Source organism: Columba livia, chromosome 11, assembly GCF_036013475.1.
Source record: "Columba livia isolate bColLiv1 breed racing homer chromosome 11, bColLiv1.pat.W.v2, whole genome shotgun sequence".
NCBI lineage: Eukaryota > Metazoa > Chordata > Aves > Columbiformes > Columbidae > Columba > Columba livia.
This window is the reverse complement of record NC_088612.1, coordinates 21,417,362-21,444,479: the sequence shown is the minus strand read 5'-3', so window position 1 is coordinate 21,444,479 and position 27,118 is coordinate 21,417,362. Positions and strand designations below refer to the sequence as shown.

The window sequence follows — 27,118 nt, the reverse complement described above, 5'->3', positions numbered from 1 at the left end:
AAATAAGGAATTATTTGGGGGAGAGGATCTTTTCCAAACAAGGGGCTCTAATTTGTTACGTCATTTTGGATTTGTTGGGGGGGGGGGGTGTTTTGTTTTGTTTTTTCTTTATGGGAAAGTCAAGATCTTAAAGAAAATAAAGATGCGTACAAAATCATGAGCAGTGAAAGATTTTTTAATTGGATTTCAATGTTCCCGTGGTTCCAGGTAAGAAACAGTTGACTGACACAGAAACAGGACACACTCCCAACATTTTCAGTTGTCAGATGTCGGGGAATTGGCTAAAAAATGGGGGTTTGAAAGGGTAAGAGCTTAAAGAAAATTTGATCTATGGAAAGAAATGTGTGCCTTCGATAGTATAGTCCCTGGTCACCTCCTATAGCGCCTAAATGCGGTGAGCAGCATCAAAAAGGAGGTGCAGTGCTCATGCTGACTTCTACGCTGACACCTGAACTCCTCCTATTATCAGTGGAAATAAATTGATAATTTCCTTAGATTATTTGATACAAAGTAGTTATATAAAGCGTATCGGATGGATTACAGTCCGAAGCGCTTACCTCTCTCTGCAGACTACAAGAGGACTCGGAGGTGAGTGCCTTAGATGCAAGTCTTCCAAGTCGGGTGACATCAACCGCACCGAAGTTGTTTCAAATAGATGCTGCCAAATTGGAGCGTTAGATCTGGGAAGACAGTAGGCTGTACAAAACCCACACCAAAGTTATGTGTGTAATAGAGGGTGTTTAGGGAACCCCGGGGCCGAACGTCGCCCCTCCCAGTTGGTGAAGGGTCGTGGTTGGAATTTGTGTTGCCAGGTGTACGGGCTTGAAAAATGCACCTGATTAATGCATTGCCAATATCTCTCCCAAACCCGCGCACATCTGGATAAAATATAGGTGACAAAAAGAGTCTATACAGAAGCAAAATGTAGCTTTTCTGTTCAGTTATTTTGCCAGTGCAGCCTTAACCACAGTATTGTGTCTAGTTTGGGCCATCTAGTGGGGTTTTTTTTAGTATTTCTGTACTAAATAAATCCGGAGAAGGTCAGCCAAGGTCTCCAGAGTTTTGGAAATCTAGAGAATGAGGTGATTCAGTACATTAGAGGAAAATAAAAAAGAACACTACGACAAGCAATAGGATTTACGTAAACTCTATTTCCTGATTATGGGTCTGGCAACTGAACTCTCTGAGTTCTCAGTGACAAGAAATATGTTCTTTCAGAAGGTAATTCATCCTGTCTGGTTTAGGATGAATTAAACTCCTTAAATCTAGAATCCTTTATTCCACCCATTGGCAGGACTTAAGGGTGAGGAAACTGGAAGGTGCTTTTGTGTGTGTTTGGAGTTTTTTTGGCAGGGCAAACACGTGCCGAGGATGGTATAGATGTTCTGCATACTTCTTTTCATTAGTGGAATTGGAGTCTTTTTCAGCCCTCTTCAAATAAGAAAAATGTCTGCATTAAAGGTCATGCTACATAGCTATATATACTGAATATATAATATGCATCAATACATACTAGCAGTGGAAATATGGCCGTGCTACTGTTGGAGCAATTAGACCAAAAGCTTCTTTTTCTTTTCTTCTCTTTTCTTTTCACAACAGAAAGGAATTCTGACAACACCTGTGATGGCATCTAATGGAAGAAGGTGATTTTTAATTTGCTTGCATGAGTGGAAACCAGTTGGGAAGTACCTTTGTGCCGGAGGAGAAACACGGTCTTTGCTTCAGGTTTAAGTGCTCTTCTCAGTATGTGCAGCAATAAGTAACGTGACTCTTAGTATGAGAGAAATCGTTATAGAAACCAGGTGACAGGTCTGATTTTTTTACTCTTTGCTTCTCTGTTCTGTGAAGAAACTTTTGCTGTGGAGCCCTAACTGTCAAGGTTAGATTGATGTTAACATTCCCTGATTTATCACTAGAAAAGAAGTTATGACAAAGCAAGAGTGGAAAAACAGAACGGCTGTTACGGAGTTCATCCTCCTGGGGTTTGGGAATGGCCCTGAAGTGGATTCTCTTCTCTTCCTGGTATTTCTGTCAATCTACGCTGTGACCATAGCTGGAAACACCTTCATCATTGTGCTGGTGATGACGGATCGGCACCTTCACACACCAATGTACTTCCTCCTGGGCAACCTGGCCTGCTTGGAAATCTGCTACAGCACCAATATTTTGCCAAGGATGCTGCTCAGCTATCTGGGTGGAGACAGAAGCATTTCAGTCCACGGGTGTTTCACACAATACTATTTCTTTGGCTGCTTGGCAGCTGCGGAGTGCTACCTGCTGTCAGCGATGTCCTACGACAGGTACCTGGCGGTGTGCGAACCCCTGCGCTACGCGTCCCGCATGGACAACAAGCTCTGTCTCCAGCTGGGTGCCGCCTCCTGGGTGAGCGGCTTTCTGTCCAATTCTATACTCACATTCCTGATCTCAAACTTAGATTTCTGTGGGCCTAACGAAATTGAGCATTTCTTCTGCGACTCGTTCCCGATGATAAGGCTGTCCTGCAGTGACACCCGTGTGGCGGGACTTGTCACTTCTCTCGTGGCGGCTGTGTGCTCGCTGCCGCCGTTTCTGCTGACGTTCTCATCCTATCTCTACATCATTGCCACAGTCATGAGAATTCCTTCTGCCACTGGAAGGAAAAAGGCCTTTTCCACTTGCTCCTCACACCTTATTGTGGTGATTCTTTTTTACTGGTCAATATTAACTGTCTATGTACTTCCTCATCATGACACCCAAACATCTCCAAACAAAGTCTTGTCTGTTTTTTATACCATTCTCACTCCCTTGGTCAATCCTCTCATCTACAGTCTGAGAAACAGAGAAGTAAAGGAAGCTCTGAGAAAACAGACAAGTAAATTGAAGACTTTCAGATGGCTGCTTTCTGTTAAAAATGGGGGTAATAATCCTTAGTGAGTGATAGGTCCAGATACAATTACATGGCGTGAGAATATAGTTAATTTGGATAAAGCTTGGAAATATATATTTATACATCTTAAAAATGAGTAAGCAGAGAAACAAAACAGGTGAATAGTCTTGCTTTAGGTTATGGGGTAGATATGGAGAAAGAACATGAATGTTTAATGAACTATGAACACTATAAAGTAAGCAAAATAAATCCGTGAATGTCACTGCATACGCACTATTGTACGTGGTATCTTCTTGCTGCCTACTTGCTTTCTTTGCCCTCACTACAGCTGAAATTCAGTCCAGCATAAGTTGAAACTCAATTTATAGCAGATAGACCGTTTGTTTATTAATGTTATGCTCCTGATTACTTAGTTTTTACATCTATAGCATAGGTGTCTAGATCCAAGACCGTTATCTGGACTCCCTTGATTGCAAATGAAGAGATTGAGAAACATTTTCCTGAATGTGGCTTTCCAGGTCCCTTCCAACCCCCCACATTCTGTGACTCTGTGGTTCTGAAGGGTGAACGGCAGCTCCTGTCAGGCGGGGAGAAGACCCCAGATGGGCTTTTTCTCTGCTCAGCTTTCAGTGGGGGGATTTGTCTCCAGTCCCCGGGAGAAGCTCAAAGCTCTTTCAGCAGGTGGGACAGCGACACATGGCAGTGTGTTCATTCACGGTCACCCGGGTGCGGGGGACAGCAGGGCTGTTAGCGTCACCCTGTACGTGGTGCTGGGGTGGGGGAACCCCAGTGCCCCGCGGGACCCCACATCGCAGCGTCCCCAGAGCCCCCGCCGAGCACCCGCCGGGAGGGGGATGGATGGGGCTGCGTACATGGGGGAGTTACCACGGCAACAGCAGAGTGGCGCAGCGGAAGCGTGCTGGGCCCATAACCCAGAGGTCGATGGATCGAAACCATCCTCTGCTAACTGCGAGTTAATTTATTTATTGCTCTCCCCAGCGCCAACCCCCGAGCTGGGAGTGGCGCGGGGAAGGATGCACCATCACGGCCGGTTAGCTCAGTAGGTTAGAGCGTGGTGCTAATAACGCCAAGGTCGCGGGTTCGATCCCCGTACGGGCCACAGATGTTTCCTTTTTCCTTTTTTTTTTTCACTCACTCCGGCTTATCCTGTTTGTCTCGCCCAGCGCTGGGCAGCGATCTCACAGGCACCCGCAAGGCTCTGACCAAGACCTCGCAACGCGGCAGGCCCAAAAAAGTATAAAGCATCCCCGGGAAACAAGAACAAGAAAAAAAGAGGAAAAAAAAATTGTTGCTAGCAGAGGATGGTTTCGATCCATCGACCTCTGGGTTATGGGCCCAGCACGCTTCCGCTGCGCCACTCTGCTCCTTGCGCAACGGATGCCGTGCTCCGGCACATAGCGACTAGCAGGTGCCGCCCCACCCGCGCCCTGGACCCTGGGGGTCCCGTGGGACAGCTGCCCCCCCGCTCCCCCCTCAGGCTCCCCCGACCCCTCCTGCCGCAGTTTTCAGTTCGCATTGCAGAGGACAAACCTCACCGCGTGTGCAGCCGACAGCGCCCGTTGGAACAGTGACGAATCGCCAAAAAATGGCCTCGCACGGGAAGCCGGTGACCGATCAGTGTGCAACACGCGGATCTCATTAAGCGCCCTGATAGTCACAAAGCAGAATAGACAAACTATGTTATCACCAACACCACCGTCACAGCTGGCTGAGCTGGCGGGGAGGCCGAGGGTGCTGCCCCCGGGGGGAGGTTTCCCTTACCCCATGTTATCTCCCGCTCTCCCTTTTTTTAATATTTTGCCCATAATAAACGTTCATCGTTATAGCCAATGTATGCCATCAGCTACAGACACCTCTACTAATTCTTCGGGCCACCAGCCTGCACCAGCACCTCTGAGTGACACCCAGGGGATCTCCCGTGAGCTGCTGACAAACCCAGCAGCCTAATGTGGTCCAGGCTTTGTTCCCAGCTTCAGCTGCAAGGCTGAGCATTTGTCGCCAGGAGGCACATACACCCCAGCTCGGTAGACAGGTAACACACAGCCCCTTTCATACACTTTTCCTTCTATTTTCCGACATTCATGGCTCCCCAAACTACCTTGATCCCTCCTTTTTCCCAGCTTTGGTTCCTCTCTCTGGACATCCCATAACAAGTCTTGTACAATCCCAAAATGATCTTCCCCCACATCCCATCAGGTGTCTCACCCCCTCAGTCCCATGGGTGACCTGCAGAGCTGCCCCACGTGCCTGTGACGGTTCTACATCCTGGCCCAGGAACAGACCATCCAGGAGCCAAGGCAGCGCTGGCACTGCTGGACAGGCTGGAGAGCTGGGTGGGGAAAAATTCGATGACATAGAACAAGGGCAAGTGTAGAGTCTTGAATCTGGGCAGGAACAACCCCAGGTTCCAGTGTAAGTTGGGGAATGACCTATTAGAGAGCAGTGTAGGGGAAAGGGACCTGGGGGTCCTGGGGACAGCAGGGTGACCATGAGCCAGCACTGGGCCCTTGTGGCCAGGAAGCCAATGGTACCTGGGGTGGGTTAGAAGGGGGTGGTCAGTAGGTCAGAGAGGTTCTCCTGCCCCTCTGCTCTGCCCTGGGGAGACCACACCTGGAATATTGTGTCCAGCTGTGGCCCCTCAGTTCCAGCAGGACAGGGAACTGCTGGAGAGAGTCCAGCGCAGCCACCAAGATGCTGAAGGGAGTGGAGCATCTCCCGTGTGAGGAAAGGCTGAGGGAGCTGGGGCTCTGGAGCTGGACAAGAGGAGACTGAGGGGGGACTCATTCCTGGGGATCAAGATGGAAAGGGGGAGTGTCAGGAGGATGGAGCCAGGCTCTTCTGGTGACAACCAGTGACAGGACAAGGGGCAATGGGTGCAAACTGGAACACAGGAGGTTCCACTGAAATCTGAGAAGAACCTTGTTGGGGGTGAGGGTGGCAGAGCCTGGCCCAGGCTGCCCAGGGGGGTTGTGGAGTCTCCTTCTGTGCAGACATTCCAACCCGCCTGGACACCTTCCTGTGTAACCTCATCTGGGTGTTCCTGCTCCATGGGGGGATTGCACTGGATGAGCTTTCCAGGGCCCTTCCAGCCCCTGACATTCTGGGATTCTGTGGTGGGTGATCCCACAGCCTGTCTGCACCACCAGCCCCAAGGGCTGCGCCCATGGAAGGTGTCACAGAAGAGCCACCCCACAGAGCCCCACCAACAGTTCTCCTTGCACCCCCAAAAGCATGCCTTCCCCAATGTGCCTCTTCTTTCTGCAGCAGAGCCGGGGCTGATCCCTCCTTTTACTCCAACTGCTGCAGTTTTGGAATGGAACTGGGCAGGACAGATCAGTCCCTGCCCCTACCAGCCCTGCCCCCCCCTGCTCCTCTCCATGCCACTTCCTGTCCCACCCCACATCCTGCAGTGTCCCTTGCACCAGCCTTGGGGACCCACAGCCCCCACACTGCCCGGTACCCCAGGACGCTGAAGCTGAGGTGCTGTGGTGGGTCTGCCCTGCCCCACGGTGCTGCGGCCCAGCTGCTGCACCTCACTCCCACCCCAGGGACCCATTGCAGCTCCAGCAGGAAGCCAGGACAGGGTTGTGAGACGGGTTGGACATGGGCTTGGGGGTCAGGATGCAGCTTGGTGGGGATCAGACGTGAAGCTGGGGATCGGTCCTAGGCTTGGGGTCAGACATGAGGACATGGCTGTAATGGGGAGGCACCAGGGTTGCAGCAGAAGCTCAGACATGGGATGCAGCTCTGGGTCACCAGCGCAGACCATTCCTGAGCTTGGTGGTGATCCTTGAATATCAAGCTCCTTTCTTGGACCTCTCATCCCTCCAGGGCCTTATCCCATGGGCCTGTTTGAAGCAGACTCCTAAAGAGGCCGAAGTCCACCCTCCTGAAGTCCAGCATTGTGATCATTTTCAGCTGGCTGCCTCTCCTCACAACCCTGAACTCCCATCTCGTGGTCACTGCAGCCACGGCCGCCTTTGACCTCCACATCCCTAACAAGTTCCTCCTTGCTGGTGGGTCTGAGGTCCAGCAGAACACCTCTCCTGTCGGCTCCCCTATCGCTTGGGTCAGGAACCTGTCATCAATGCTCTCCCAGAACCTCCTGGGTTGCTCATGCCCTGTTGCGCTGTCCTACCAGCACATACCAGGGTCGTCCCCATGAGGACAAGCAGGGTCTGTGAACATGAGGTCTCTTCCAGCTGGCTGCAGGCAGCCTCATCGATTTGTTCTTCCAGGACAGGTGGCTCGTACCAGACACCCACTTTAATGTCACCCAGACTGCTCAGCTCTTTAATCCCGACCCATACACTCTCAGGTGGCTCCTCACTGCTCCCAGCAGAGCTCCAGGTACCTGGAGCTGCCTCACGTGAAGGACAACCCCAGCTCCCTGCCACCCCAGCCTGTCCTTCCCACAGGGCCTGTGTCCTCCATCACACCACCCCAGCCCTGTGAGCCATCCCACCACATCTCCACAACCCCAACAAGACCGCACAGGTCTCCAGTTCCTTGTCTTCTCTCCCCGCGCTGCGTGCGTTAGCACACCAGCACGTCAGAGGCAACCCAGCACAGTGACTGCCCAGACAAGGTTTGGGAACTTGTCTATAGGGGTGCCTTGTAGGCACCTCCTTGCTTGCCTGCAGGTGCTGAAGGTCACCCCACTTGAGGCCCATCTTGCTGATTTTGCATTCCCTTTCCTTCACATCACGTCAGACCCTCTGCTTGGCAGCCCTGTCTACAACCTCCATACCCCGAGCTTTGGAGTCACGTTTGATGCTCTCCCGGTTGCCCTTGGGAGTATCATCGGTGCCCACATGAAGCACAGCAGGTGACGGTCAGAGGGTCAGACAAGCTTTGGCAGTCCCTCCACCACACCCCAGATCTGGGCCCCAACAGGCTGCACACTTCTCTGGACAGGTCCTGCCGTGCCCTGCCACATGGAGTCACCCCACTGCCGTCACTTGCTGCTTCTGCTGCGCTTGCAGGTTTGCGTCAGGTAGCCCAGATGGTCCATTTGAAAGGACCCCGCCTCCTCCTCAGCTTTGAGGACAGTGAACCTCTTGTGTTGCTGCAAGTCTTCAGGAGCAGCAGGAGCCTCCTCCCAGGGAACGGCAGAAGATGTGCCAGGGAGGGTCAGTGGGACATGAGGAAAAGGTTCTTCACCCAGAGGTGCTGGACACTGAACAGGCTCCCCAGGGAGGTGTCACTGCCCCAACCTGATGGTGTTCAAGAAGAGACTGGACAACGTCCTCAGACACACGGGGTGACCTGTGGGGTGTCCTGTGCAGGGACAGGAGTTGGACTCCAATGATCCTGGTGGGTCCTTCCAGCTCAGGACTTCTATGACTCTTGGTAGTCTCCACTGATGATCTACAAACCCTGCCTGTTGTCCCACTGCAGATAAGGTCTGGGGATCGCCAAGTGTGGGGTCTGAGAAGATCCTGTTTCTCACACTCTGATGCAGCTTCACCTGCATTCTGCCTGTTACTCTGGTTGCTAACACAGGTCTTCAACAATGCAGCTCCAGCAGGACTGAACACACCTCTGCCCTGGGGAGAGACCCCGGCAGCCTGGGACTCGCTGGGCTTCACCCACCATCCAAAACTCTGCCTGCGTTGAGGCCTCCGCTCCAACACCTGCTGGAGAGCGCGTGGTGTGCTGCGCCACCATCGCACCAGAGATCTGGGCTGCTCGGAACCAAGGTGACATCCCCTTCTCCGCGACCTTCTCTCTGTTAGCTGCACTCCCCGGTCAGCTGCCGCTCAGCCCATCTTCCACCCACCAGGCCTCTCTCCTCACTGTGGCCACAGGGTCACTGCTGGAGACCACACCGAAAGGCTTCCTCAACTCAAGGAAAATTACTCTCAACTCTTCTCACATCATCCAAGCCAGTCGTCACAACAGTCAGACAAAAGAGCAGAGCGGAGATGCTCCAAAAGCTCAAAAGCAACTCAGGCTGCAGAGGTGCCTCACCTGCTGCAGATGTTTTGAAGGGACAGGATATAAAACCACACGCTGAGCACTTCCATTCAGCTCGGCAGTATGGAAAGGAGAGCAGGAGAGCCTGTCCAGGACTGGACATCAGGGAGAGGAATGGGCAGCAGAGCTCAGGATGCCGTGGGGACTTGGAGACGGGCGGGTTGGTACAACACAGGCGGTATCTCAAGCTGCAGAGCGATAAATAAAGGAAACGCACACATGGAACGGGTTAAAGAGAGGAGGCAGAGCGCCTGCAGGCAAAATCCACATGGAGGTTCGGCACTTCTGTTCTCAAGAAAGGTCAATACACCACACAGAGAAGGTTCGAGTTTCATCTCAAGTCTGCTCACTCCTGTTCTAGGGCCAGAGAGCACCAAGAATAATTCTCCTAACAGAGCCCTTCAGCTGCTCTTTTTCACCAGCAAATTCAGCTTTCAGCTTCCCAGCTGGTGTGGTACAGTTTGGGCTCTGGGGATTTTTTGGGGTGCACTTTCTTAGAAGATCAGAGCAGGAGATACCCAGACCTTGCAAGTGCAAAGCAGCAGCAGCAGCTTGTAAGCAATCCCACGTGGATGCCTTTCCTACAGCAGAGCTGTACTCCCCAGTATCTTTTCCTCTTGGTCAGGAAGAGACTTTAGCACCTGTTGAACCAGGTTCATGGGAGCTCACTGGGCCTAGGAAACACCATCTATTGCCCACAAAGAACAGAGGCACTTTCTCCTAATTAGGGAAATGGATTTCAGCACTGGCTCCTGAGCTACCAAGGCACTAGATACGCTCCGGAATGACGAACGGCAACGCTCAAGCTCTAACAAATCACTTACCCGTTTTAGCTACTTGCATGTATCTTACTCAAAGTGATGAAGCTGTTCTCTCCCTTATCTGGCTCAACCTCATTTAACCTGGCTCATTAAGCAAAGGGCTCTGTAACAGTTTATAAATGAATAATCACATTGGCACCACTGGAAGGACTAAATGTTGTGCAATTATGCTACGTGATACACGGAGCTGCTTTTCCAGTTGAGGTGCTGAAGCCCACGTGAGCACGTGAAGGGAACAGGGCAACCAGCAGCTAAAGCACAAGGATGTACACCTCACCAGGTGGGTTTCCAGGGGAATCCACAGCACCGCAGGGCTCGGCGATACCAATACGTGACCCACCTCAGCACTATTCACCTCATAATTCAGCCAGTCAGACTTTCTGCTCTTACAACTCGAGTGAAAACATCAAAATGGATATTAGGGAAGGAGGCAGCAGGAAGTCTTGGCTTCTAAGACAAGTCGTGACCTCTCCGGAGCAACCTGAGCGCTATTCCAGGCTTTTCCAGGCTCCACTCCTCTGACCCAGGTAACCCCCAGTAGTCTGCAATGCCAAAGGGAGGTTTGGAAATAAGAAAAAAACAGCTGTTTCACGTATCACAAGTCATGTTTGTCAAGATAATACATACAACAAAAGCATTTTTAACCAGCACAGTTTATATACACTGTCGAGCATCACAGCAGGTGGGTTCCAAGGCCTGGTTTAGGCGCTGCTGCCCGCTCCGCTGCCCTTTCCAGAAGCTCCTGCTTTCTGCAGCCGGTTGGCGCTGGGCTGCCGAGGCATCCGCTGAGCGGATCCCTCCCGGCTGCTCCTCTCGCCCAGAGCCTGCGTCCCGCTCACCGAACTGGTTTTATTTCTCCCTGAAAAAACAAACAAACATATACATTAATTCTCAAGTCCCGACCCTACGTGTCACCCACACAGCAGCTAAGATGCAAACGTTCCTTAAGGGACCATGCAAAAGGCAAAATGGTATTAGGTGTCGCAGATGTATCCAGCATCCAACACAGAGAGCAAATTTGTGAATTCCGCTCAACAGGCATGAGGGCCACAAAACCAAAGCGCGTTGCAGCAGAGGCATTCCAAGGCTTCATCTGGTTCGATCTACAGAGTCACGAGCTGCTTTGTCCTTTGAAGTTCTGCTTTCGTTCGGCACAGGAGCTGCCAATGGCACTGCCAGAAGAGCATGGAGAGCACCGAACACCTCATGGCTGGGATAAGTGAACCGATGTGCCGGTGGCCACCCGTGTCAGATCAGAAACCCTTCTCTTTGTGTCACGTCTGTGCCTTGACGAGCGCGGTTGGATTTCTACCATTTTCTGGTGTTTCCAGGGGGCTCAGGCTCCTGTATAGGGGCTACTCACAGATTTTCTCACTGCACTGAGAAGAGCCATCCTTCCGTAGGCACAATGGAGCGTGCGTAAAACGCAACGCGACAGCGGAGAGAAGCCATGGGCAGAAAGGCAGAGGGATGACGGGGCACACAGGCCGCCCAGCGGGACTCGCAGAGCAAGATGAGAGCCGGGAGGAGCGAGGAGATGCGACACGGGACAGAACCGCTGCAGGTGAGGAGGACTCGCCTCAGGAAAGGCAGAAAAAATACAGAAACGCGAGGAAAAGGGGTCGCAGCTTTTACTAAACACAGTGAGCATCACAAATAATTAATAGCAGCAAGAAGGAAACTGAACGTGGGAATACAGTGAGCTGTAGCTACATGCACGCAAGTAAAATGAAGAGTGACATTTTATTACTTGTTATCAGAGCGACTCCCAGAGCACCGAGAGCTGCTCCACACGCTGGAGTCTCCACGGGCACGGTCTGGAGACCATCGCCATGGATGGGCTGTGCTGCAGATACGTCTGTTTTACTCACCAAACCCTCCCGTCTTCTGGGAACAGGACTCGTGTCAATACCACAAGTTAACACTCTGCAACACCAGAACGACAACCCGAGAACTTCCAGAGAACATGTGGCCCCTTCGTATCTGTGAAATTTGACAGACCAGGGTGGCAAAAGAAGTATGTTCACTTATTCCAGCCAAGTCAGGTGCTCTTAAAAAAGTCTATTATTGTAAACCACAGCAGTGATTAGCAGCAGCTATCAGCCCAAGCCAGGCAACCAGCTTCACAACTTTCCTCTGCAGCTCAAGCACTTCAAGCAGTTTCACTTATGCAGTTATTGCCCATGAGAACAAACACATTGCACAACGGCAATACATGATCCCACAGCATTATAATTCACCATGATGCTTTTAGCAATCCAGGACATCTCTACAGGCGAATGGCCTCCCCTTTCTGACGCTGTCTGCAGGTCCTCGACCCGTGTACGGCTCTACCCACCAACACACACAAAACAGCGGCTGTGTCAGTGCTACCGCGAGTCAGACCCTCCACCTTCCCACCGGGGAGAAAGAATCACTTCACTGAAAACAGGCTGTGCTCAAAGCACACGCGCTCCATCCTCCTAGAATCACAGAGTCACAGGATGTCAGGGATGGAAGGGCCCTGGAAAGCTCATGCAGTGCAATCCCCCCATGGAGCAGGAACACCCAGATGAGGTTACACAGGAAGGTGTCCAGGCGGGTTGGAATGTCTGCACAGAAGGAGACTCCACAACCCCCCTGGGCAGCCTGGGCCAGGCTCTGCCACCCTCAACCCAAACAAGTTGCTTCTCAGATTTCAGTGGAACCTCCTGTGTTCCAGTTTGCACCCATTGCCCCTTGTCCTGTCACTGGTTGTCACCAGAAGAGCCTGGCTCCATCCTCCTGACACTCCCCCTTTCCATATTGATCCCCAGGAATGAGTCCCCCCTCAGTCTCCTCTTGTCCAGCTCCAGAGCCCCAGCTCCCTCAGCCTTTCCTCACACGGGAGATGCTCAAAATCATAGTGAAGCAAACCAGTTACGTTAACAGCACAAAAACCATTTGTATTTTTGGAAGCAACCTACCCAGACGAGGGAGCCAGGCAGGAACAGCTCGTGAGGAATGCGAGGACAGGCAGGGTTTGTGCGTTCTGCCAGTTAAAACACCGTCAGCGATAACACGGTCAGTTAACTCAAAGCACAAAAGAAGCTGAACAACCACAATCTCTCTGTAATTCAAGTGCTACAGACCAACAAAAGGATTCCATTGATATTTCCCTTGGCAACACAAGACGTCCTTATCTCGCATGTGTCCCACTGTCATACAACAACTGCAGCCCAAAGAGCCACGGATGCAAGAGATAAGTCACAAGAGTCATAAGTCCAACACCTCCCACTCCAAAAAAAGCAGCTCCAGGTTTATCTGGAGAGGCAGACACGGCTGGAGAAGGGAACACGCACACAAGTGGTGGCAGGACTTCGCTGCCTCATCTAAAACCAGCAGCGCCCGCCGCGGCCAGGCTGGTCACCTCTGGCCACGCTCGTCACCTCTGCCCAAAGCCAAGGCCACAGGTACCTGGAGGAGAGGACCAGCACAGCGCAACAGGAGAGACTCCTCAGCACCAGAAGCAGCTTCTGTGCCGAGCGGGAGGCACATGGAGACCCATCAGATCTGGGAAAGGAAACCCCAACCTCAAATGTGCTTTTGGAAGTGGAAACCTAAAGCTCTTCTCTCTGCAAAAATAAGAGTACTATTAAAGTGATCAATTCAGGCTAGAATAAAAGCGGACTGTACTGCCACTATCCAGTACTTCTACATGTACTCACTTATTGCAAAATTGTAATTATAAGGTTTTACTCTTAGAATAAATAAAAACCAAAACAACTTCCACCTTAAGTCAAAACTATCCAAATATCACATTATGCCTGACAAGCACGACCCTCTCACAGGATAAAATAAGCTTAATGCAGAAAAAAACAAGCATATGCACGAATACCACTAGTGCTCTCTGATACGGCTTATTCCTGTAGAAAACTACTGGAGGGAAGAAATCACCAAGCAGACAATTTCAATGTGAGATGCGAAAGAAAACGAAGCGTAAGTAACATCACTTCCCAGAAAAGATTCTAAGAATAGATTGCCATCTGCAACACATCACAAAGATCTAATTCATGAGTCTCGCTAACCGTGTATTGTTAGAACTGTGAGAATATGTAACTCTGAGCTGAGGTGTGTCGGGAACTTGCTAATATTCTGGCATGTGGAATCAGCAATGGCTTTCATTTTCGGCTGTAAAGCCCGATGGGGAAGCCTACAAGCACACAGTACTTAAAAGAAAAAGGAAAATCGTGAAAAGCGAGGGATAACGATAGTTCCCAGAAGCAATGGTGTGGAATTCTGAAAAAAAAAACACAACAAATTTAGAATATTGGAGACTGACGAAAAAAAGGTATATCTGACATGTTTGCCAGGCTAATACTGTTCGACTTGCTGCTCTCCCAGGGGATCCTTTCCAGGAACGACATCTCCCTTCACTGGTAACATGAATAAATAGCCATGGGTACAGCGACTTGTAACACAGTCGGGGATATCAGGGCTGCAACAGTCTCAAAAAATAGTGCACAGTGGCAGTGACTATGGGCCACAGCAACCACGAGAATACCCTTAAATTCTCCAAAATCCTGCTCCTCTCTCACAGCTGGCTTAGACCAGGCACAATTACCAGCTGGCCCTTCTAGACAAGGAAAGACTCAGTTTTAGGTGTCAATAGAAACACCCAACGCTTGTAAGAGCGGAAGGCCCTTCTTCTCGCAGTCACCGCATCCGCTTCTGCAACACAAACTGGCCGGGTCTCTGGTCTCCAAAGCTGCTGCCACGTCCTGAACAGCCCATACGCACACACTGCCCAGGGCCAAAACATCGCCCTAAAGCAGCTTCCCCTGGGAGACACAGTAAAGCAGACAAGCAAGACCGGCAAAATACTTCTCAACAAATCCAGCTGAACTATTTTGAGAGGGGAGGGAAGGGGAGGGAAGGGGAGGGAAGGGGAGGGAAGGGGAGGGAAGGGGAGGGAAGGGGAGGGAAGGGGAGGGAAGGGGAGGGAAGGGGAGGGAAGGGGAGGGAAGGGGAGGGAAGGGGAGGGAAGGGGAGGGAAGGGGAGGGAAGGGGAGGGAAGGGGAGGGAAGGGGAGGGAAGGGGAGGGAAGGGGAGGGAAGGGGAGGGAAGGGGAGGGAAGGGGAGGGAAGGGGAGGGAAGGGGAGGGAAGGGGAGGGAAGGGGAGGGAAGGGGAGGGAAGGGGAGGGAAGGGGAGGGAAGGGAAGGGAAGGGGAGGGAAGGGAAGGGAAGGGGAGGGAAGGGAAGGGAAGGGAAGGGAAGGGAAGGGAAGGGAAGGGAAGGGAAGGGAAGGGAAGGGAAGGGAAGGGAAGGGAAGGGAAGGGAAGGGAAGGGGAGAAGATGGTTTTCAAATGCACTTTCCAAAGTAGTTAACTAAGATCTTAAGCATGATTCCAGCACAGGGTCACTGTAGGAACGAAATAAGGACTCAGCAAAACAAGTCGATTCAACGTGAATCACGCTAAGCCATTTATTACAGAAACAAGTCTCCTTATATACGTAACCATATTCCAATCACGCGTCCACGCTCCAAGCATGGATTCGCTAAATGAGTATCGTGGGCTGTCCATGTGCTGGAGTCTCACTGATGATACGTCCGATGATTCACACCACGCCAGGACCCCGGTGATTGAGGAACGCCACTCTTTCTCACAGCAGATTCTGTTCTCAGCTTCTCTATGAGGCCTTGAGATTCCTTTGAGCCTGACTAATTCAGGAACAAATCTTTATCTATCAAAACCCCTCCACAGGTCACTATTTAGGCACGTTTTCTCTCGCAACACTTATCTGAAGAGAAGCATTTGGAGAAATAATACAACATACGGAGACCTACACGTGCTCACAAATCACCTGCCCACAACTTAGACCTTTCTCTCTTCTCCAGCCGCCTGTTTGTTCATAACAGGTTCAGCTGCATCACTAGAGACACCACAAAACCAAGCGCATATTAACAGAGTCCCAGATCCTACTCAAGATTTGGGAGTGGAGTCTCGTGCAGACCTTTCCTACTGTGTGAGTTTGAGTACGAGTCAACCACTTCATTCAATAAATGCGACAGCCCGGATGAGCCACTTTGAGCTCTCCCCGCTAAATACATGAGCTGTATGGCGATGGTCTTACTGCTCACAGGTCCGTGGATGAGCCCAATTCAAGCTCAATATTAATCATTTCGCTTAAGCAGATGCACACCGAATGTAATGGATTATTTAGAGATAAAAGGTTGTATGATTTTTAATATACTCTTTGATTCATGTTACTTGGTAAGGCGGATTTGCTAAAATTTTAAGCTATAAAGTCCTGCTCGTATTTAACAAAGGAAACTACACTGAGCACTTGTAAGATAAGGCCTATTTTGTGCTGACTGGGAAAACAACGACCCACGGCTAACGCAGAGACATCACAGACCTCTGCAAAACGGGGCCTGTTTCGCACTGTGCTGAGAAGAAAGGATTTATTTAGATCAAACAGCACCTGCAAGGCCGTGGACCAGGAACAACCGCAGCCGAACAACACAAAGGCCCGTGTGGAGTCAGAGAGAAAAGGCCCAGCGGGGAGCAGAAGGATCTAGTGGCGCAATGTCGCTGTTGGACTGGATGGCGGTGCGAATGGCCTCTGAAGATACAAAGGCCCGTGGTTTCCTGCGCTCGGGCTGGGCCTCTGCGCAGGTCCCAGCTCCAGCCGCCCTCCCGCTGCCCTGCTCCCCCCAGCTCTCTTCCTGAGGGGTTGTGTCCAGAAACACTGAAAAGCCTGAAAGTCTGCTCTGCGTGCGGGTACCAGGCCCTGGAGCTCCGAACACAGACCCGGAGCGCACGTGTCTCCGGAGGGAAGCCGGACCGCTGCTGTGCCAGCGGGCACAGGCCCCACGGCCGCTGCCTCCGGAGCTCCAGACTCCGCACTGAGCGGCTGTCGGGGGAGACGCTCCAAGCTGCTCCATGACGGGTCCAGGCTCCTGGAGGGACGGTCACACACTCGGCTTGGTTCCCCCATGCAGCGGGGACCACCCAACTCTTTAAGTCGCGCTTCTCTTTAAGAAATCTAATCTATCACGGCAGAAACACAGCACACATACCACACAGAGAGCATGGAAAAGGGCCCTGCCTCCCAAATCATGCACTCTTCCCCCTTTTAAAAATAAGTTATTTGGATGGGAGAAAGTCCTTCCCAAAATACAGTAGTGCAGGTTGCATCGCAGCATCCAAACCAGCTTTTTCACTGTTCTAAAGGTAACGATGCAATAAAATGACAAGCATGTCTCGACTTCGGTTTTCAAAACTCATTACCCACAGCCAAACATATTTTTATAGGAACAATGAAGCCATCTACTCCTTGGGGAACAGGTCCATGCCAGCTTCTGAGCACTCCAGCCTGGACTTTTTACAAGGGATAAGGAAAAAGGAACAAAAGTTGTTTGCCTGCTGCTTCTGCTGAAGTGGAGAAGACAGTTCCCCTGCCTGCCATCTGTGTTTTGGGGGTATCAAGGTTTGTTACGACCTCCTTGGAGAGGAAAGGAGCTGGAACGTTTAACCAAGGGACTCCGGACCATCCACAGCACAGCTGCAAAGTGTTCCCACCGGCTGTAAAATACCTGACATCAACCCACAAAACACCCCATTGGAACTCGTGTAATGAACAAGGTTTATAAACTGAAGCTATTCAGTTACTGGTGGGCTAAAGAAATGCCTAAAATACAGAAAAGTTGCTTCAAAAGTGCATTCTGGCATTGGGGGTGGGGGAAGCAACCACTCCGTATCAGGAATGCTCTGAATGTAAAACTTCTTGCCCCGTGTCACAAAACAAGAATAAAGGTTTGTAATGCAAAAGGCTTGAACTGCGTTGCTTATGGTAGAAAGAGTTACAAGGAGCCAGAGCGGCTGGAAGGCAACATAATGCACTCTAGTGAATTCAGCAAATCCACTTATTGGAGTGGCGTTGATGAGATACTGAAAAACCTGAGTACAAGTAAAGCAAATAAGTAAGAAAACTGTATTAGCCCTTTGATTAGTCCTGTAAGTCACCTAAAAATCACTCCACAGATCCATTTTTCAGGTCAGACATACAGACCATGAAGTGTCCGAGTACAACATTTACTCGTGCACGGCACGATTTCAGAATGTGTTGCCACCAGTTAGATCCCATGGATATGTTTAATCTACAAGCAACGCATAAGAGACGGTATAACCATCAGGAAAATTCCCAGCATGATGTATATATAGAAAAAACAGATTAAAAGCATTTAAGATAAATCCTTAGCGTCTCTTGGGGGTTTCCCTCCAAGCTCTACACCACATTATCCTTGTCGGCCGCCTTATCTCCTTCACACCCAGTTCTGCACCACAAATCCCGCATCGAGATGAACCCTGAGATAACGTGAGGCTGAGTAAGGGGAGGGCGAGGGGAAGAGGAACACGAAGCAGACCCGAGAGTGAACACAGCCAAAAACAGACACGGGGAAAGGGTGGGAAACAAGAAGAGAGGAAAAAGGGTGAACAGGGAAGGCTACAAAACGGAAAGATGGCAAGAGGAGCACAGAGAGGGCAAAGCTGGCAGCAGGCTGCAAAGCAGACGAGGGATATTTAAGAAATAACTGAACAGCGACGCTTAGAGGAGAACTTGATCATATCAAAGTATTTGAACAGGAAAAAAGTAGTTGCAAACTACTTTTTGATTCTCAAAAGCGTATTTTTTCTATGCAGACAAGCAAAACCAAAAAATCACAGTGCGTGAATCGTGCACCGAGCCCACAGTGGCGCTGGGCCCCGAGGCTGTTCCAACAGGCGCCGACGCGCAACGCGGCGGGGTAGGAAAACATCCCGACCCTGCTACACGGAACAGGAGGCTGCAAAGGCTCCTCCAAACCCACAGACACCGGGGTTTGAAAAGCAAGCTCATGTTAACAACTCATTTAGTGCAAAACATTAGCTGGGCAAAGCTTTGGGATCGACCTTCAATGGAGGCACTTGGGCTGGGGAAGTGGGGAATGTGGAAAAACCAGCTGGGGCGCAAAGAGGAGAGAAGCATCAAAGAACATTCACCGGGCTAGAAGAACAGAACAGGGCACGGAAACCTGCATGTCAGAGAGGAGAAAGCTGCAGGGAAAGCACCAGGGGCTTGAGGGTTGGCTGATGGGAACAGAAAGCACGGAAATAAAATGTAGAAAACCAGCATATTTAACTACACAAAGGTAAACTATGCACATACCTAAGCCTAGGCCAAAAACGACACCGCCGTCCTAAGAGGTGTGCACCCCTCCTTCTCGCACGCACAGAAAGAAACTGTCCGGACAGCCTTTCTCTTTAAAATCAGCTCTTTCCGTCCCAAACCAACAGCTGCTGAGGAACCACCTCACACGCAGCTTGCACGATGCTGTATCCAGCTAAACACGGCAGATGGACGCTCCAACACTAATTCTGAGCCAGCTACCACAAATGCAGTTACCAGCAAACACAGCTCTGTGCAGAACACCACGGCTACGCTCGATGGGAACACACAAATCAAGTCATTTGCCTCAGACTCCCTGTGGCTTTAGCTGTAAAAAATAAGTACCGGGAGACACATCCCACCCCAAAAGTGTTGTTCGGAAATGCCCTTTTTTCAGCTACTTTAAAAAACCTCCCTGCACCATGATGGGCTGGGAGGCCTAAGCTGGTATCCCATCTCACTGATAAAGCTTGAGCGGAGCAGTCTTGGCTTATCTTTAGCAAGATGTGGATTACTCGGGCCACTTGTCTGTCTTCTGAGGAAGGAGGAGGCATGGGAGAAGGAGCAGATGTGGAGCTGGAGGACACTGTGCTAAGCAGCGTGGCAAGCTTATACAGGGCAATGTTTGCATCAGCCCAAGGAGCTGCGGCTCTATCAGCAGACACAAGTCCCAGCTGTGCAGAGGAGGCATCTCCCATCGCCAAACACCTGGTCCTGCATGGAAGCCACACCATCCTCTTCTTAAACAGAAGCAGCATCTTCCAAGAAGAGATGGCAGAGCCAAGAGCAGATGCAGCCTTGGTGCCCCATCCCTGCAGAACAGGCCCAGCCCAGACACCCCCACTTACCCAGCTCCTCAACGATGGGCTTAGAACTAGAAAACTCAGTGAACGAGGAGCGATTCCTCCCCCTCTTCAGTTTGAGGTCGCTGGTTGTTTCCCCAGTTTAAGGAGAGAAAATTGCTCTGCTGAAGATACGCTGGTTTTAATATTTCAGCGACACACTTTCCTCCAAGGGCTATACTACAATAAGCTCCTGTCTTGAGCTAATCCTAATTCAACCTAAAGTGCACCAGTAAAACACAGACAAGGCTGGCACTGATGGCCCAGTTGTGCTTTAGATCATCACCAATTTGCCTGAATTCAGAGTTCTCTATGGACACCTGTTTGCTTGCACGACCTTCAACCAGCAGTCCTACGCACCCTCCCTGGACGCTCCAAGTGTCTGGATGGCACTCCAGACCAGACATCAGCCAGCCAAAATCTGCACAAAGCTGCAATTAAAGCTGCAGAAGCTCGTTCACTTGCACCTGATGTCCAGCTTAGGTCAGGCCGGGCACTTAGCTAACACAGACCCCACCTCTGCCTAAATCCCAGCAAGCAGACATCTGCCTTCCAACCCAGAGGCTGCAGAAATGTGTTCTCACAAGGAGAGCTGGACAAAGCACGTCCTCCTCTTGATGTCAATGAGATTTTACCGGTACTCGGCATACTCACAGAAAGGAGGACACGGGACTGAGCTTAAGTTCTGCCCAACGAATTTTCTGAGAGGGTTAGTTTTTCAATGGTGGTTTTACTCACAAAGGAATCGTCTGCTGTCTAACGCCAGTGTGTGCTGAGTGACAGTGAAGTCACCTGGGCTGACAGAAACTGAAAAGAGAAGTTTTCATTCAAAGTGCGATATGGCTCTAATATAACATGAGCTTCCAGAAAACAACCAACCAACCAACCAACCAACCAACCCACCACACAGCTGGGAAGACCAAACCTTCTGGCAAGGTGTGCCGGTGTTGCCCATCAGAATTTGGTCAGGACCAAGCGTGATGAGAGAGAGGAGCCAAAGTGCCCCTCTACCACCATTCCTGAGCACCTGCTTACACAGAAAGCAAATCCAGGTTCAGCATTTGATGTTTTACCACGTTCGCAGTGAAACTGTGGCTTGCTGGGTATGATCACAGTATCACAGTATGTTTGGGATTGGAAGGGACCTCAAAAGATCATCTAGTCCAATCCCCCATCTCAATAATCACCCATCTCAATAATCACCAATCACCCATCTCGATAAGCTGCAAATGATCCGGTGACCTCAGAGCATCAACCGGCTCCGAAGACATATTTTAACCTTGTGAAATAAAGCAGCAACTGGGACACCAAACGCCAGACTCATTTTGTGAGCGTCCACCACGAGCAGCGTGGAGTCAGCACCATCTTTGTCTGGACTTCACCCTCGGCTCCGAGGGCTCGTCCCACCGCACGCAATGACACCAACACATCGATTTTAAAGGGAAACTTGAGAGGAAAGCCTGGCTGGAAACACTCGCGCTGCAACGTGACTCGGGCGTCACCTTGGACCAGGAGATGCTCTGCTAAAGATGCAGAACGAGCATCCTCAATCGAGGCAGGTACGACCAAATGAAGCTCCTGGAAACTCACGGCCTCTCAAATGCGCTCGCAGCTCCTCAAGCTGGCAGGAGGCAATGGTTACGTGATTTCTGGCTTTTCCTCTTGAGAAGTTCAATACTGATCAATAAACAAGTTGCCATCTGTTTCAAAGCTGAGCTGGTCCACTACTAGCCAAAACTAGCCCGTGGCAGTGGCCCAGTGCTGCAGAAAAGAAAATAAACCCTCATTTTTACACGAAGTACCAGAAAAAGAACACACGAGAGAACATATGTTATTCCAGATTAACAGACAGACAGGAACAAAAACCTTACCAAAGTTCCTTCATAGTTTACGTGGCCCATCACACGTGAAGCATCAACAAAGGAGAAGAAAAGAGAGCAAAATTTAACAGCATCTTTTTTGTTCAAAATCTCTGCTCTTTCGAAATTCAGTACCTGAAGAGCAGGCTACTTCTCACTTAAAATACCCAAGTGCTTGCACTTCCCTCATTTTGCTCAGGAACAAGCAGTCAGCCGGGTGTCTCCTTTTCCCCTGTGCATCCTTAGAGTCACTTCTCAACCACAAATAAGGCCGTTCTCTTGACTGCAACCAACTTCTCCGCACGAAATTCCGAGTCAAGAGCATCTCTTGAGAACGGGGAACCTGCTCACAGGGAAGCCCAGGGAGTCCTGGAGACTTGTCCGCATGTGTGCTCTGGTAAACTTGCTCGGATCTCTGTCCCAATGAGGTGATTGATTCTCATCCACGTACCATGTATGAATCCACACCAGAAGGAGCAGGTTTGGCTACTGTACAAGTGCCTCGGATCGTGGCATAAATCGCCCTTATCCTAAACCCAACTGGTTTTAGTTGGCCAAAGGAATCTTGCCTTTCACCTTCGCTTTCCACAGGACTTACCAGCGCGGCCATGAGAACAAACGTCCCGTGCCACACGGCAGCCCCAGCACAGACCAGACTGAGCGCGGGATGTTATCACAACAGAGAAACCCCATTTTCCCCACACCCTGCTCTGCTCGCCCACGACGACAAAGCCCTTTTCCCCCACCCTATTCTCTGTGTTCCCAGTACAGTCATTTACTTTTCAAGCTTTGCCTCAGAGTTCACCGTGAGTCAACAGAGACCCATCAGCTACAAGAGTTTTCACCCTGAAACAGGGACACGACACCGCGGTTTGACTCGGCCCTGCCCATTTCTAGGTGGGCGGCTTTGTCTTGGCAACCACAACGCTCACAAAACCTCGCTGTTTCGGCCAGTGCCCTTTCTGTCGCATTTCTGAGCCTTTTCACAGCGAATTCAAGCTCAGTGAGAGCGGACTTCTTTTCGTTACCTCTTTTTAAACCTTTTGGAAGCAACCCACAGAGGTAGCGAGCTCCCAGCCAAAAGTGACTTCAGAGAGTAAGGAGAAGTTTTATTAGAACTGGTTTGAAAAAGAGTGGAATAATATATATGTGGCACAGCTTCAGGGCTATATTTGCTACTGTCCACCGAGGTTAGAGCAATAACGAAAGGCAGTTACATACAAAAGCAGCCACTATTTTAGCCAAGAATCCCACAGAACATCCCATTTTGTGTTCCCACCTCAATAACATCTGCCTCGGCATAGAAAGCAGCAGAAACCACCTGGGGAGCCGCGGATGGAGCAGAGGAAGCATCGCAGCTCCCCTCGCTTTTCAGGGATTCCCAATGTGCAGGAAACTCCCCCTTTCTTTTAGAGTTGGATATAAGCGAAGTGGCACTGTGCGATATTACGTAGTAAGGTGGGGGTATTTTGTTAGCCTTAGAAGGCAGAGCCAGGAGGCTACAAAACCCAGAAGTGACGGCAACAACCTCCCCCAGAACACCCCGCTCCGCCGAAAAAACACGGGAAATTAAGCAAAAAGGGCGCGGGCAGGAGGCGCAGCGGCCCGGGGGGCCAGGGCTCCCCCTCCTCACACCGAGCGGGCCCCCCGGGCACCGGCCGGGCCGCCCCGCGGCCCCTTCCCCGCGGCGGGGCGACCGGGGGCTCCGCGGGACGGCGGCGCGGCCGCGGGACGGGCCCGGGGGAGCGGCGGGCGGGCCCCGAACCGCGGCGGACGCAGGGCGGAGGGGAGCGGAGCGGGGCCGTCCTCGGGGGGCCCTGCGCGGGGAGACGCGGGGCTCAGGGCGCGGGGAGACGCGGGGCTCAGGGCGCGGTGCCGCCGGGCCCCCCCCCCGCCCCTTACCTCGGGTGTCGGCGGGGAGCGCGGCGGGCGCGGCGGCGGGTCCGCCCTCGGGTCCCGGCGGCAGCCGCTGCCCGGCGCACATGGACTTGAGCACCTGGAAGACGGCGAGCGGCGCCACGTTCATGCGCAGCAGGTCCAGCAGCACCCTGCGGGACGGGGACGGAGATGAGGACGGGCTTGGGGATGGGGACAGCGTCAGCGGCCGCACCGGGGGCAGCGGGGCTGGGGGCCGCGCGGGTCCCGCTCACCGGAACACCTCCGGGTCCAGCCCGCTGCCCGCCGCCTGCGCCAGCTCGAACAGCTCCGCCTCCTCCGCGCTCAGCAGCTGCTTCCGCCGCAGCCGCGACTCCGCCATGGCCGCCGCCATCCCCGCCGCTGCCGCCTCCGACATGGCGGCCCCGCCCGCCCCGTCACGGCCCCGCCCGCCCCGTCACGGCCCCGCCCGCCCCAGCGCCACCCCGGTCCCGGCTCCTCCGCCCGGGCCGGCAGGGGGCGGCCGCGCTCCGGCCGAGACCGTCCCGCCGTGGGGGGGTGCTGGGGCGGCTGTCGGGACCTGCCACCCGCCCCCGGGGGCTGCTCTGCTGCCGGCCGTGGGGCAGCACTCAGGGGGTTCTGGGCGTCCTCCCCAGGTTGCCTTTCAAACCCATCTTGCCCTGCTTGTGCCCCCTCCCAGCTTACAGGCCTTCTGCTCCGGGACACAGACCCACAGAATGTCAGGGGCTGAAGGGCCCTGGAAAGCTCATGCAGTGCAATCCCCCCATGGAGCAGGAACACCCAGATGAGGTTACACAGGAAGGTGTCCAGGCGGGTTGGAATGTCTGCACAGAAGGAGACTCCACAACTCCCCTGGGCAGCCTGGGCCAGGCTCTGCCACCCTCACCCCAAACAAGTTGCTTCTCAGATTTCAGTGGAACCTCCTGTGTTCCAGTTTGCACCCATTGCCCCTTGTCCTGTCACTGGTTGTCACCAGAAGAGCCTGGCTCCATCCTCCTGACACTCCCCCTTTCCATATTGATCCCCAGGAATGAGTCCCCCCTCAGTCTCCTCTTGTCCAGCTCCAGAGCCCCAGCTCCCTCAGCCTTTCCTCACACGGGAGATGCTCCACTCCCTTCAGCATCTTCATGGCTTCAAGGGATGTGCCCTCAGGTCTCAGGCCACCCTTACCTCTCGGTGCAGTTAAGCCAAGCTCCTTTCTCCAGCCTTTTCTTGGTCGCTGGTGAAGACCTGCCCAGACCTCCACACTGCAGGGCATCACCCACGAGGTTGTGGCTCTGCCCACCAGCCCTCTGCAGCTGCTTTTCCACAAGCTGTCACATTTTCGGCTCAGCGAAACTGTGGTGTTTCTTTATTCCTACAGGAACAGAAACGCTAAGTGGAGGAGACCACGCTGAGGATCACGAGCTTCCCTGTATCCACGGGTCCCGGGGCAGGTGAACACGTGCTTGGTGTAGGCAGCAAGCAAGGACACCCTGCCCCCTTGCTGGATTTTTTCTTGCATTTTTCCCACTGGAAGACAGAAATAGGTGGTTGTCCTCATTGCTGTGGTCATCTGGGTGACTTTTCCTTGTCTGACCACCCTCTGTCCCCCAAGCAATTCACATCCTGTATCGCGAGGGCCAGGTCTGATTTTAATCTCCCGTCCCTGGAGGACTGATGAGAGGTGGTGGGAGCGCTTTGGACTGCAGGCAGTGCAGCAAATTTGGGTGTGGAGGAGCCGTACGCGCCAGCTGCCCCATGGAAATACACACAGACAACCATCCGTGCTCGCGTACCCGACCATCCGCCTCTGCCAGGCTGCATTGTCTCTAATGCGCTTCAGTTCCCAAGCCAGCAGAGAGCATCTGGCATTGTGCGGGAAGAAATTGGAAATTTGGGTCCCGAGTTGCGCCATGGCGAGGAGACATCAAGCGGAGATTGAAATTCCTCTATCTAAATGGAAATGAGCAGCGACTCTGCCATCAGGGAGGGATCGCCTGTCCCCGCTCCCCCCGCAGAGACCACGGTCAGACCAGTCACCGGCGGAACAGAGAGCAGAGCTGGGGGTACAGGGGTGTCCTCCTCCCAGGGCCACCACAACAGACCCCAGCTTGTCCCTGCATCCAGCCACGGGACAGAGATGCCCCCACCCCACACTCTGAGCGACCTGCAAGCCTGTCAAAACCACCACAGGGCGACCTGACCGTGTGTCCTGCTGGGCGTTCGGCCTCACTGACTGACAGACACTTACTGCAGCCGCCAGGTGGAAATGAGATGTATGATGAGAAAATAAGGATCTCGCTGCTGATGGCCCTGAGCAGGGACAATTATCACAGTGCCGATGGCGGGAGCAGCTGCTGCCGGCGCGAATTACCGCGCTGTCTGCGGGGCCGGAGCCACAAAGCCTGGGGTCACCCCGGACGATGGGCTTTCGGAGGCACCCTCGGCTCAGCAGGGCAGGGCGGGCTCTGCAGCGCAGCGGGGACTCGGCAGCACCCCGTGTGAGCCCTCCTGTCTGCTCTGGTATATGATGTGCTGCTTCATTTGGGACTGGCTGGAAGTCAAACGCAAGGGAAAGAGCCCTCACCGTGTGGGCGATGCTCTCTCCTGCCTGTCCTGGTCCCTCTTCCCACAGCCCGTGGCTTCTGGGAGCTCAGCAAGATGTTTTTTAGCTCAGCCTCTCTCTGGAAAAGAAGAAAACTGGGAACTGCATTCCCTGCAACAATCTGGAGGAGTCTCAGCTTGCACCTCCTCCTTCCCAGCCCCAGCCAGCTCCAGCTGCATGCTCTGGTCACCAGTGTCACACACAGGGCTGGAGAACTCCCCAGGGCAGGGGACGGGACCCTTCACCGCAGGTCACACCTTCCTCACCTCTGTGCAGGCCTGGATGGGCACATTCTGCAACTCCTTCAAGTGCCAACACTCCCCTCTGGACTGCATCATCTCTTCAGCCTTCTGAGGCATTTCTGGGATCTCTGATATCCCTGCTTTCCCCTTTTGCTCTCCCAAGACACCAGGTCAGTAGAGAAAGCCACTGGGATCCCATAAACCCCCCCCGAGAAGACCTCAGTTCCTGGAGCTGCAGCCTGGGGAGCACCTGGGACTCTGGCCTAGATGTCACCCAGCAGGGCGCTGGCTCTTGCTGCCACTGCAGACACCTCCAGTACCGCTGGCAGGACTTTAACACCTCGTCATCACAGCCCAGTTTCCAGAGCAGGACATGAGCCAGGACAGCATGGGCTGGTGATGCCAGGACAGCCTGGGATGGTGGAGCCAGGAGAGCCTGGGGTGGTGGTGCCAGGAGAACCTGGGATGCTGGTGCCAGGGCAGCATGGGTTGGTGATGCCAGTAGAGCCTGGGATGCTGGTGCCAGGAGAGCCTGGGATGCTGGTGCCAGGAGAACCTGGGATGGTGGAGCCAGGAGAACCTGGGATGGTGGAGCCAGGAGAACCTGGGATGGTGGTGCCAGGAGAGCCTGGGATGGCGGTGCCAGGACAGCCTGGGATGGCAGTGCCAGGACAACCTGGGATGGCAGTGCCAGGACAACCTGGGATGGCAGTGCCAGGACAGCCTGGGATGGCAGTGCCAGGAGAACCTGGGATGGCAATGCCAGGACAACCTGGGATGGCAGTGCCGGGACAGCCTGGGATGGTGGTGCCAGGAGAACCTGGGATGGTGGTG

General features: G+C 52.7%; 2 protein-coding genes and 3 non-coding genes across 8 annotated transcripts; 3 read left to right on the top strand and 2 right to left on the bottom strand.

Annotated features, from left to right (window-relative positions):
• The first annotated feature begins 1,863 nt into the window (after positions 1 to 1,863).
• Positions 1,864 to 2,938, top strand: LOC102098612 (olfactory receptor 5P55). Its single transcript, XM_005509255.3, has one exon. The coding sequence runs from the start codon at positions 1,927 to 1,929 to the stop codon at positions 2,908 to 2,910; it is 984 nt and encodes a 327-aa protein (XP_005509312.2). The 5' UTR covers positions 1,864 to 1,926; the 3' UTR covers positions 2,911 to 2,938.
• An 822-nt stretch (positions 2,939 to 3,760) lies between these two features.
• On the top strand, positions 3,761 to 3,832 carry TRNAM-CAU (transfer RNA methionine (anticodon CAU)). The gene has a single exon. It is a non-coding gene; the product is annotated as a tRNA-Met (tRNA).
• An 80-nt stretch (positions 3,833 to 3,912) lies between these two features.
• Positions 3,913 to 3,986, top strand: TRNAI-AAU (transfer RNA isoleucine (anticodon AAU)). Its single transcript has one exon. It is a non-coding gene; the product is annotated as a tRNA-Ile (tRNA).
• Positions 3,987 to 4,179: 193 nt separating this feature from the next.
• Positions 4,180 to 4,251, bottom strand: TRNAM-CAU (transfer RNA methionine (anticodon CAU)). Its single transcript has one exon. It is a non-coding gene; the product is annotated as a tRNA-Met (tRNA).
• Positions 4,252 to 10,273: 6,022 nt separating this feature from the next.
• On the bottom strand, positions 10,274 to 23,892 carry LOC135580597 (mitotic-spindle organizing protein 2B-like). Of its 4 annotated transcripts, none has more exons than XR_010475517.1 (5): positions 23,710 to 23,892; positions 23,462 to 23,607; positions 20,626 to 23,376; positions 19,707 to 20,507; positions 10,323 to 10,546 (listed from the first exon to the last, which is right to left on the bottom strand). XR_010475517.1 is itself a non-coding variant. In XM_065077215.1 (3 exons), exons 1-3 carry the CDS (start codon positions 23,850 to 23,852, stop codon positions 10,389 to 10,391), a joined length of 447 nt encoding a protein of 148 aa, XP_064933287.1. In that variant the 5' UTR covers positions 23,853 to 23,892; the 3' UTR covers positions 10,274 to 10,388. The 4 variants fall into 4 exon arrangements, 1 of the variants encoding a protein (XP_064933287.1); XR_010475516.1 differs by having other exon boundaries at positions 19,707 to 21,461; positions 21,572 to 23,376; XR_010475515.1 differs by having other exon boundaries at positions 19,707 to 23,376.
• Between the last annotated feature and the right edge of the window lie 3,226 nt (positions 23,893 to 27,118).